We start from the raw sequence: 13,107 nt of genomic DNA on the forward strand, positions 1-13,107 counted from the left end.
GGGTTTTTTTAATAAGGAAGTAAGGGACTCCCTTAGGGTTACACTGGCCTTTTTGAGTCATTGCTCCATTTCCAGTCAGAAAGCCAGTGGCACTGCTTTCTGGTAAAGGGTCCTTGTGAGTCCCAGCATCTATCTTGCACCTAGATTCTGAAGTAGAAATAAGGAGGATGTAAGGAAGAGGACTTGTAGTACCTGGTTTAGAAGGCTGATGCAATGACACCATCCTGTTTTTTATCAGGGAGAGCTTCTGAGGTGGATTTGGTGAAGAAGAGTTTTCTTCATGTGATTCAGAACAGGAGACAACAACTATAACAAAACAAAAAGAACAGGGGAAGAGTTGGTGTTTCTATACAAAACTATGCTCCCATATTGTTAAACATGAACATATATTCAACAAAGCCCTGTTATATTACACCCACCCTCATTACAGTGTACTGGTGCGGTACTGTCCTGATGATGTTTCAAAATAGCCCTGCCACTTCCCAGAAACATAACTACAACAAAATATTTTACTTACTAACGTATTCTTTACTATTCTTTTTCCACCCCCATTTTTACCAGCATATAACCTCTAAAGAGACACTGTATATTCCAGTAGTGCCCATGTTGCAGTAACAGTACCTCTAGATGCCTGCCAACAACTACACCTCTAAAGCATTCATGTTGGATGGGGCTTTGAGCAACCTGATCTAGTGAAAGATGTCCCTGCCCATGGCAGGGCGATTGGACTACATGATCTTTAAAGGTCCCTTCTGACCCAAACCATTCTATGATTCTATGAGTAGAAGAAGAGTTCAACTGTAAAATATATGTTAGCTATACAGTACATGACATGGATTTATCAGCAATCTTTTGGGAGGACCTGAATAAGTGCTCTCATCTTCACCACACAACAACAACGCCCCATCTGAAACTAACGCTAATGAAACCTTTGCAACATTGCACATATTCAGAGAACAGATTTCTTTCTTACTGCCAGGCATGAAGCATGGATTTTCAAAGCAATCAGGTAACTTTCTTGTATCTGATGTCTAGTAATACATTGTCTCTCCGATACCCTTCTTATTAATCTGCCTGCACTGCTCTATCTCAGGGATTCTCTTGTCATGTATCTGTAAAAACCTTCATTGGTAACTGTGACATTTGATCATAATCATGACACCCATACATATGCATTTGTGCATTTTTATTCAGATCAAATCTTAGAGTCCTGATGTAAAGTTTGGTTGTGCTGGAAAAAAGACCAAAATCACAGAAGATATAAAAGGCCATAGAAATTATTTTCTGCTTAACTAATGTGAATATTAAATCCAGCATGCCAAGATTAGCTGGTTTTAAATGGAGGTGGTGTTCTCGATCAAATTTTTGTTATTCAAAGTAAAACAAATTTACCAAAATTATTATTCATTGTAGTACTTCTGACAATTAAATATTCAGTACCTTCTGACTTCTCTTTGGAACAACTCATACCACCAATAGCTTTTTTATTTATTTAACCTCTGCATGTGAAAATACACAAGTACCAAACTAACCATGCAGTAATCTTTATTTAAGATTGTCCCTGGTCTTTTCTTTTCTAGGAATCATAAACAAGTTGACCAGAACAAACATCTTTGTTTTCAAAAGGTGTTCAAAGACAGAGAGATGCAAAATGAGTTGCTTTCAAGCCTCAGCCATGGGGGTTATAAATTCCGCAATATAAAAATGTGAAATCATGTCAGAGGAGACAGGAATCCTATCCACATGAATTGCAGTTGAAACAAAGATGTATATACGCTATTGATAACAGCTAAGATATTCTCAACATAACTAATTTGAACAGTAATATTATGAAAACATACAGAAGGATCTAGAAAAAGAAAAACAAAAAAACCCCGAAACCCAAAACATATGTTCAACTTTTTCAAACTTACCACTGCTTTTAGTTTTAGCAGTTTTTTTAAAACTGCTAAACCAATTTTCATTTAATATATATGACAATGTGCATCACGCAGTGAGTAAAATGCTGTGAAATGTTTCATAGCATGAGAATGCTGTATCCTTCCATCTTTTATTCCAGTACTGAAAACAGCCATCAGTCTTCATGGGGTTCTAAGGAAAGGATAACTTTAGAACAGAGCAGCAGCATCATGCTGCAGCAGACACATGCTGTACTGATGACCAACCTGTGGTCTCAGCAGACCTATTGTCAAACACTACATTTTTTCCTGCCTCTGTGTTCAAACATGTAGGGACATTAATGTTTGAAAAGCTGATTCTGCACTCTATATAAGACACTGACACTGGTCTGCTAAGTAAGGTATCTTCAATAAGGGGATGAAATCCTCAAAAAGAATGCAAATTCTTGTTTGGCCAGCCTTATGAAAGGCTTGCCTTTCTTGGCTTGCCTTATGAAAAACAGTGGGGGAATCTCTTCATAAAACTGTCCAAAAAATCCATGCTAAAAATCAATCACATATTGCAAACAAATCTATTTCACCATATTAAAAGAAATTCTGCTGTGGAAAGAGAACAAGACCTTTTGACAGCTTGACTCTGCTCCTCCCAGCTTATGTTCTGTGTCTGTTGAGATGTTGTTCAGTTCTGTATCTCCTGATCTTTGTTAAGCACTGCTGTAGCTTCAGTACTTACTTTCCTTAGGGCTTTCTGTAAAGTCTGTTCCACCCACCCATCTCCTCACATGCTCCAAGCTGCTTGTGTATTTTGGAAATAGCCTGAATATCATGGACCCACAAAACACAGTACAGTCATGGCAGAAGTTCTGCTGGAGACACTCCTCCTGACAAAATTAAAACTTAATCAAAATATTTGACTCGCACTCCCTCCCCCCCCTCAATTACATAAACACCTTTGGTATTTTCCTCTTCTTTCTCATTAGCAAACACAAATTCCAGTGGCAGACTACCATGAACAGAGGCCTAAGCTCTTGAAACATGAATTTACTGCTTTAGTGTGAAAAAAATATCCATTGCCATTGGTGATGGCTGAGACAAACAGGGTACAAAAGTTTTTTGTACCGTTGAGAGAAGCGTCTAAAGAAGTTTGCTGGTTGTTCTGGTTTTGGCCGGGGTAGAGTTAACTTTCTTCATAGTAGCTAGTATGGGGCTGTGTTTTGGATTTCTGCTGAAAACAGCGTTGATAATACAGGGATGTTTTCGCTACTGCTGAGCAGTGCTGACACAGAGTCGCGGTCTTTTCTGCCTCTCACACCACCCCACCAGCGAGCAGGCTGGGGGTGCAAAAGAAGTTGGGGGGGGGCACAGCCGGGACAGCTGACCCCAACTGACCAAAGGGATATTCCACACCACATGACGTCATGCTCAACATATAAACCTGGGGGAAGAAGAAGGAAGGGGGAGACGTTCGGAGTGATGGCATTCGTCTTCCCAAGTCACCGTTACACGTGATGGAGCCCTGCTTTCCTGGAGATGGCTGAACACCTCCCTGCCCATGGTGAGCGGCTTTTGCTTTGCTTATTAAACTGTCTTTATCTCAACCCACAAGTCTTCTCACTTTTACTCTTCCGATTGTCTCCCCCATCCTGCTGGAGGGGACTGAGCGAGTGGCTGCGTGGTGCTTAGTTGCCAGCTGGGGTTAAACCACGACACTGGTCTGGTATTAAGATACATTAAAACTTAACTACTGCTTTGTCACAAAGAGCACTGCAAAAAACTTGATCTGCTAATCACATTATCCACTGTGCAGACTGTCAGCAACAGCCTATTCAATTTTGGCAAAAAGCCAAGAGGGTTCATTCAAATGCCTGGTAGCAACCTTACTCACCTACTTACTGAACTGGGCATATGAGAGGAAAGGAAGGCAGTCATTACAGCTGAGTTCACTGAGAGACAAAATATACTTGGACAGAAGACCCTAGACCCAGTGACAGGCAAGGAATTTGTTCATATGCACCCACAGACATATGCCCCCATTCATTTATTTCCTCATAGCAAAGAATTTCTGGCTATGACTCAGCAGAAGAGGACTCACAGTATGATGAATCCATGCATGGGATCTGGATAGTGGTTTTGTAACACTCCAGTACAGCCTACACTCTTACTTTACATGTCAATTATTTTTCTTTCTCACTCATTCAACCCCTCTGATTGAACTGAAAATCTAGTGCGCACAGTCACTAACAGAAACTCTTCTTCACTTTCCTTTGAAACTGGGAACTCCAGAGATGCTTCCAATAACCCCACATCATATCCTCTCATACATGCTTGTATGTAATTCTTGTATGACATGAATTTCAGCATTAAACAAATAATAAAGACTATCTCTTATCAACTACATGATTTCACTGTCTTGATCAGCAAAAGGCAATGATTTAAGTGAAAAGAAATAAAAGATGGAGAGAAAGGAGATCTGTGATTTTAAGCTAAGTCTGCCACTAAGGAACATAAAATGATCAGGAAGAAACAGTAAATGCAACAATATTCAACTGTCACAGCAAAAATATGGGACCTTTTAACAGCACAGCACAAATCCATTGCTGCTTCTGTAATTGAACACAGTAAAATCAGAAGCCTCCAGCACTCAGAAGGTAATTCCATTTCTTTCACTATCTCACAGAAAAAAGTATTCAGACACCTGCAGGGCTGAAATTTTTCCTGAATCCTGATGTTACTTTGCAGAAGAGAAGAAAATTACAGAAAATACTTATAGAACTCATGATGGGAAATCAATTCCAGGTCAGTCAAGCCATCTTCCTGCCAAAATAGGAATTTCCTTTAGAGCATTTTCTGGCGTTTTTCCCCATCTAATATCAAAATAGCAACCCAATATTTCTCACTGCTTCTCTGAGAAGATAAACTAACATACAGACTAACAGATCTGACCGTCAGGAAGTCAGACTAGACAAAAAGAAGACTCTTTGTCTACTACCTATCCTAGTATTTTTCAATTACTCCTAAACCTTCCACTTTCAGCTCAGTAAATAATCTCTCTCTTTCATGAGTATTTACAGCTTTAAGTTATTAACCTTTCACCTTGAAAATGTCACTGTGATTTCCTGCTGCTTGCTATTAAACTCTTTTACTCTTCGCTCATTAGTTGGTTGGTCCCCACGTCCCTTGCTTACTTACTCTTTTTGTATTCTGTCCAGATAGATTGCAGGTAATGGTCAAAAAGGGGAGCAACATGACAAAATGCAGTTTTGCCAAAGCTTATTACATAAGGTGATACTTTAGGCTCTTCTTAGAGCCCTCTCCAGTTTTTCAGGGTACTTGCTGAAAGGCAGACATCAGCACACACTAATGCCATGCTATGCAGAATGGCCATTCTGCTCCCTCCTGAGATCTCCCTGTTTATCCATGCAACAATCTCATCAGTCATTTTGGCCAAAATAAATCCTCTTAGCTGATCATCCACCATGGCATCAAGTCTCTCTCTGGCATATTTCCTTCCAGAACAGGTATTCCCACCCTCCATATCTATATTATTTCCCTTTGAGATACCTGGTTTTATTGTATTGGTGAGTTGGACTCTGCCTTATTTTTTCCTATCTTAATCTTTATGTTATCAGCAGATCATCAGTACAGTTTTCATGTTGTCTTCTGACTTACTGCTAAAACTGTTAAATAGCCCAGAACTTACCCTTACAGGAAACTTACAGGCAGAGTTAATCGACAATGATTCCCATTTAGACTTTTATTTTAAACCTACATGTGACATAGCGATTGTACCAGCCCAGGCACACACTAGAGTACATATCAAGAGATACCAATTTAAGTACGTGACTGAAGTTGGAATGTCCTACATCTGCACTATGACTTTTGTCAAACTTGTAAATTCACTAAAAAAAAAAATTACACTGCAACAAGAAGTCTTTTCAAATAAGCCCTTTAGATTGACATGTAATTATAAACCCTTTTCTAGTTCTTTAATCCTGTACCAAGTATTCTGATATTTTTACTCAGACTGATGTTAAGGCAGCAATCTTCTATTACCAAGTAGCCTTATTCACATGAGTAGAGAGTGTATCAGCACATGTAATCAAATACAGCCATCTAGCATATTCCATTTACCCTTTTTAAATACTAATGCAAAATTAACTTTCTTCCAGTTCTTCAGAATTTCTTCAGTATCCCAACATTTACTGAAAAATTCCACACGGATGTCTTTTAAAGCTCCTTAGCCAGTTCTTTCAAAATTCTTGAACACAAGCTGTCTTGACTAGTTGTTTTACAAACTAGGCATTTCAATAACTGTTTTTTCACAACATCTCTGTGTTGTTATGAAAACTATTGCATTATTTCTATGTGACGGTGAAGCATCAATCGTTGGGGGTTTTTCTCCTAGAAGAGAAATATTTATTGAACTCTTTTTGTCCCTATTATTGTCAAACCTACCACACACACCTATGACAGATTCATACCATTGCTAAGATGTTTTTGCTACTAATGCACTTGGAAAATTTCCTTAGACTTCCTAACTTTGCTGCTGGTTTCTTCTTAATTTCTTTTGCTTTCTTCATCTATTGCTAAACTTTCAACTTTTCAACTTCCTTTTACTGCAAGCAATGTACTTTTTTCCTTATTTTTTATACCAGCATAGTCTCCCCTTTCAGCTATAGGTTTGTGGCTTTCTAGCCGTTCACACAAACCATACAATTATCATCTGCATTTTTCTGTCCACAGCCTTTCTTTCAACTGAGTTAGTGTGACACTGTTTTTAAACTTTGGGAGATTTACCTCTTCTGGAAGTACCAAGACATAGCACTTCAGATGTTATTTAGGCACTAAAGTCTATTTATTTGAATATCTAGGCTGAAGTACATATCAGACCACTTCAGATTTTATTGTGTTTCGAAGAAGTGTGTATTCAAGCCACCATCGCTTCCACTTGTATAACGTCTGGGTTTAGTTCTGAGCTCAGTTCTCACCTTAATTCTTTATTTGATAAGAATAGGTCTAAGACAATATCCTAACATGTGATATGAGGATTTGCATTCAGATATTGTCATCTACTCAACATTTGCAAAGATGCTCTCATGCTAGCGGAATGAAACCTCCAATATGCCACTTGTATCAACACAGACACAAAAAAGCTTTTTTTCTCCTCTTACACATACCAGGCTAGTTAGTATTTCATTCAGGTCTTTAGTTGGATTTGACAGTCTATAGCAGTCATCAGCAAGCACATCAACATTTATTTTAGGTATTAATTGATCTTTTGGCCTTCAAGATCATTTGGTTCAATGGCTCGGGAAAGAGGAAATGTAATTTTTGCCATGCGATGCTGTTCCCAACCCACTTCTGTCAATTCCAATCACAGGAATCCTCCCTCCTAGTCTGAGAAATTCCAACTTACCAGCATTTAGGTTTAGAAATTAGTAATTCCATTCCATTGCCACTTGTTTATTAGCCAGCCTCATCATGTTGGCAGTAGGCAACTAAAGAACTTCTCTTTCAGTCCTTGGTGCCTTGATTAATTTTATTCTCGACACCTTGACTCTCTGCTAAACAAGTGGGTTTTATTCCTCACTTTTCTATCATTTCCCTTGGTTGCTAATTTAACACCATCCGAACAAGTCTAGCCTAACAAGTCTAGAAGGTTGCTTCCCTACCAGTGAGCTGGAGGCCAGTCAAACCATACAGCCTCTTTTCCCTAGAGAATATAGACATGCATTTCATAGACCCAAGTCTAATACAACACATCTGGCTAGCAGAATACTTACAGACTTTTTTTTTTAACTTTCTGTATTGTTTCATGTGCATGTTGTGGTTTAACCTCAGTCGGCAACTGAGCACCACACAGCCGCTCGCTCACTCCTTCCCCCCACACCGGTGGGATGGGGGAGAGAATTGGAAGAGTAGAAGTGAGAAAAAACTCATGGCTTGAGATAAAAACAGTTTAATAATTGAAATAAAACAATAATAGCAATAATAATAATAATAATAATAATGTAATAATAATGATAATACACAAAGCAAGTGATGCACAGTGCAATTGCTCACCACCCGCCAACCGATGAAACGGAAGAGTAAAAGTGAGAAAACTCATGGGTTAAGATAAAAACAGTTTAATAATTGAAATCTTATAATAATAATAGTAATAATAATAATTAATAATAGAATATACAAAGCAAGTGATGCACAATACAATTGCTCACCACCCGCTGACCAATGCCCAGCCAGTCCCCGAGCAGCGGCCCCCCCGGCCAGCTTTCCCCAGTTTATGTACTGAGCATGACGTCACATGGTATGGAATGTCCCTTGGGCCAGTTTGGGTCAGCTGTCCTGGCTGTGCCCCCTCCCAGCTTCTTGTGCACCTCCAGCCTTCTCAGTCGGTAGAGCATGGGAAGCTGAAAAGTCCTTGACTAGTGTAAGCACTACTTCGCAACAACTAAAACATCGGTGTGTTATCAACATTGTTCTCATCCTAAATCCAAAACACTGCACTGTACCGGCTACTAGGAAGGAAAATAACTATCCCAGCTGAAACCAGGACACTGCAGAACATGAATGGCATCGAAGAACATACCTTGTATGTCCTCCTTCTTTGGCACCATTAGAAGATTTCTAAAAATTAGTTACATTCTGCAAAACTAAAACCAGTCCTTTATGCTAGTATGGACTATCCTTGGTAGCTCCTTGCTTGTTTACTTCAGAGAACCTATTCAGCTGTTACAATCCTATCTGGTATCCCATCCACAAGAGACAGAACACCACCTCCTTGCCCACCTGCTGAAAAGAATCTTCCTTGAAGGGTGGTAAGTGGATCAGTCTGAAGAGTTTTTCACAACCAGGCACTGAGCAACTCCCTGTTATAATATTCACTTGGATTGCCAAAAATCATCTGCAGTTTCCATGACATACAGAATGACTAGACATTTACAGTTGTACAAAATTCCTACAGTCCTCTTTCCCACTGCTCACAGCATGCCTGCTTCCTGGCTGACTCTAGTTACACAAAACGCTGCTTTGTCTCTCATTTCCTTGCTTTCTCTAGTTGGTCACTCAGTGGCCAGTTCCTTCCCTGGATAGTGATGTTTCCTGAATCATTGTCCAACCACTCTTTCTCCTCTCCAATGCTTTGTAGAGTGTGTACTCATCCTTTCAAGCCTCAAATCTTTGTTTCTAATAAAATCACTATGCTGCGCTTAAAAAACAAAGACTCTAAGTTCCAGCACCGAATACAGTACATTGCAGTTTTCCACCACTGTGCTACAGCTATTAGACAGAACTCACACAGAAAAAGTTTCGCCCATGCCATCTACATTTTTCTCACAAAACTCACCTATTAGATAAGATGCAGGATGGAATTCTTGGGTCCTCCTCTTGATACTACTTCCCTAACTTGGCATATTGTCTTTGAATAGCAACCTGCTAATTATGAATTCTTATTCAGTTTTCAGTGTACATGTACATGTACTGAAATAGACCTGAATGACTATTTTAATTACAGTTGAGAAATAGCATGTCAAAACCACTTCTTGAAATCCAAAACTATGCCATCTACTGCACCCTCCTAATCTACTGTGTAGCACATACATGAGCATACTCATGTGTGCACGTATTGTCACATTAACTTAGAAAGATTTCTCTTTTTATAGCACAGCTGCTCATTACTCCTATGTCTGTTTTTATAATACTAACTGCTTATTACTCACAGATAATAAGGGCTAGGTTTTGCATTGTGTCTCACCTCTATTAAAGCTACCAGAAATCAATCATATGCTACCCAACTGTCCGAAGGCTTTCCAAGGACCTTTAAGATGCACTGTTCAGGGGAGCTCCATTCTGCTCTCCACCTTACTTTCTCTTCTCTGTTCAGCCTGGGGTGATTGCTAGCAGATGAGGCATCTACTCCATTTCTGCTAGCTGCGTACAGACATGATACTGGCAGCTAACACAGGTTGTACCAATGTTGGTTCTGAATAAGAGGGATTTGCCCATATGACCTAAAGCTTCACTGGAAATCAACTTCTGTTTTTCTTGGTAGAATTTCATTGGTCTGAGCTACAGCCTTGCATCTGAAAGTGGGCTGTTCCTGGGGTGATGGCATGTAAAAAACACATTTGCTGCTTATATCACATCTGTGTTGGAGACAGCGGAATTCCAAATCCTGAACTCTTAATCTGGTACCTTTCCTTCCCTTGCTCCTCCATATACATTAATGGGGAAAGAAACATTTAAAATAAATTGAGAGGCATAACTGTGTTTTTCTCACAGGGAATATAGATCTTCTTGGGTTCGTAAAAACTGGCCAAAACAGAAGCGGAAAAAAGAAGAAAGGAAAAAAAACCCCAAAAACAGAAGAGTTCAATGAACCAAAAAGTGAAAAAAAATTTTTTTTATTCTTGAAACCTTTCATTCCTTTTTCAAATTTTAAAACACTTTTTCATTTTTCTGCAATAAAAACACCGTCCATTCTTAAGGAAAATTTTCCTTTCCTATTGGTTAAATTTTTTAGGTTAACCTTTCAATATTTTCAATCTAGTTTACAGTCGGGCCACACAAACGGTTACATTGTCAAAACCAGAAGGATGACAAGCTTGGGGGAGAGGAAGGATGCCAGCCTTTCAAGCTGGCTTTGTCATTAGAGGAAAGGGATGTGAAATTGCACCCGAAGATACCTGTTTTAAAACAAACTGTCAAAGAATCATCATCACAGAGGTAGCATAGCTTGGATGACTGGCTTACATTAGATGCATAACTCTGAGATTAATAAAATTAAGGGGCATGTGTCCAACTCTTAATAGAGGTTTTCAAGCAGCTCCAAAGAAGAACCAAGAAGGAATACATGATGGAAATACATTTTGCCTTCCAAGGGAACAGCACTTCAAAACTGTTGTGCTCTTGTGCATAAATTTAGAGGAAGAAATAGAATTGTTTTATTCCTTCAGAACAGCACTCATTATAGGGTTTTTCAATTGCAGCTTAAAAGAAGGTATGTATGTGTGAATTCACAGATATAGATGTGACAGGCATAATCAGTCACAAGGGAACGTGAAGGAAGATACAAAGCCTGTAGATGCAGAGAGAGTTAGAAAGTGGAAGAGAAGGGCTCCCTCAAAAGACTACCTGTAGCCTCACACTCTGCTGACGACCGTAAAATGCTGAGCAGTGACTATTTTCTCATGGCATGTTTTTATATGAAAATGACAGTTCCATTACTTAATGGGAAATACTAATATCTTCCAAATATTCACGTGGAAACTATTACAGCATTTTGTTAAGGTTGAAACATGTCTTCTTTACTCTGTAATCTGGTCTGAGTTCAGAGTTTGTAACATTAATGCAGTAAAATGGTGTAATACCTAGCTGAAGGAAAATATTTTAATGCTTGCAAAACAGACTGTTTGCCATACTGAATGACTACTTTTGATTAAGTCAAAGCATAAATTTGGAACAATTTGGTTTGTGAAAAATGTTAAGATTTTGAATCTTCATCATTATTAGAAATGAAACAAGATTTCCAAAATCAGTTTCCCATGAGACAGAATATTTAGTTTTCAACAAACTCATATGCTGAGATGCCAAAAAAACCCTCTGTGAACTGCCCAGAGCGACCAATAAAATTAGGCAAAAGAGAAAAGGGAAACATAATTGCTAGACAGCTGCCCTCTAGGAGATATTCCGCTACCAGCTTCCAGATGCCTCTGCATTTTGTGGCCTGTGGCAGGAGCTCTGTGTCCCTGCCCTTCAGCTTCCATGGCACAGCAGTGCAACAGTTTGCAGCAAAAGAGAAATTGTGTGCCAGCAAGAAAGTGAAAGAAATATAATTTTCAGATCCAGGTTTTGATTGAATTATTCAGTAAATGTGGAATTGATCCTGTAGAATTCAATTTAGTAAAAAGAAAATTATTTTCAATTACTTGATTTCACACAACATGACTTAAGTGGAGAGGACAAAAGTGATTTTAAGCTGTCCTTGAGCTCCCTTGATCTTCGAGGTCACTTAATGTTCCTTTCCATCCTTGTTTTACTAGGAATAGCCTTAGGAATGCTCTAAACCTATGCACTGCTCCAAGAATCCCTCAGGGGCTGCTCTGCTCACACAGGCTATCCAAGCACAAAGACACATTTCCTGCACTTCTTTTTTCTTTGATCTACTTTTGACACAAGGATAACTGCCAACAGCTCTTTATCATCTAAGGATTCCCCTTTGAGAACTTAACCCTTGCATACCAGCATAAGTCAGCTATAAGGATGCTCCATACATCATTACAAGCAGTTTTATTAGATACACATCTTTCTCTGGTATCTCTTCCGAGTTAGGAACACAGGCTTTCACGCCACAGCATTGTATCTAGCAGAGACACTACTCACAAGCAGGGTTCCCATTCCTGCTCTGCTATTAGCCCTCTGAGTCACTGTGTATAACAACACAGATGGTGGGATAAACCTCCTGGGGAAGGTGCTTTTAGCAAAACAAAGGGAAAGTGCGATGCAAAGACTTCGCTACTGTTGTCTTATCAACCCTCCTAGTTCACCTAAAGGAGAGGGAAGAACTATCACAGCCAGCACTAATTTCTTCACCAGGACACTCGGCCATGGAATCCTACAAGCTTTTCTCCAATATTCAGCTTCTGTATGAATCTGTTAGGAGATTATTGAGGGATTGGAAACTAATCCATACATGGCAGATAATTCCATCCTTTTGCAATTTCATATCAGAAATAATGTCATCTCCTAGTTTCATTAAAACCTACCAAAATCCACTCTCTGCTGAAGAGCACATGACTACCAGTGAATTCTGCAACATTGAGAGGATACTGGTAGCAGAAGAGAAATGCCTAAAAACTTGCATGCTCTCAGGTGGTTTCCATGCTAATACTCAAAGCCCCATGCGCAAACCGCATGCAAAGTGCTTCTCAATACAGTTTTGCCTTGAAGGGAGCATGCACAGTTGTGCACTGTGCCCTCACACACAAATGTAATATTCACACACACAAAGCCATTTGCACAACAGTCTGCCCAGCAATGAACAAGAAAAATATTTCACCACGTCTATTTTTAATAATGAGAAAACACTCAGATATTAAATTAAATAGAGGATATATAAACCAACCAGCTCAATATATACAGTTGTTTCCAAGATGTGGCAGGGGCAAAAGTAGCAGAAAAAAAAAAAAAAACCACTTTTGGGAAGAAACAG

The 13,107-nt window shown here is 39.2% G+C and overlaps 1 protein-coding gene across 1 annotated transcript in view; it reads right to left on the bottom strand.

The window, feature by feature from the left end:
- The window catches only part of LTK (leukocyte receptor tyrosine kinase), a 98,309-nt gene that overhangs the window by 53,115 nt on the left and 32,087 nt on the right, over nucleotides 1–13,107 (bottom strand). Inside the window, exon 2 of the mRNA XM_009277607.1 lies at nucleotides 193–306. Within this exon, the coding sequence (XP_009275882.1) occupies nucleotides 193–306 (114 nt within the window). The remainder of the gene's footprint in view (nucleotides 1–192; nucleotides 307–13,107) is intronic.

The sequence above is a fragment of the Aptenodytes forsteri genome, unplaced genomic scaffold (assembly GCF_000699145.1).
Source record: "Aptenodytes forsteri isolate BGI_AS27 unplaced genomic scaffold, ASM69914v1 Scaffold146, whole genome shotgun sequence".
In the NCBI taxonomy this organism is placed as follows: domain Eukaryota; kingdom Metazoa; phylum Chordata; class Aves; order Sphenisciformes; family Spheniscidae; genus Aptenodytes; species Aptenodytes forsteri.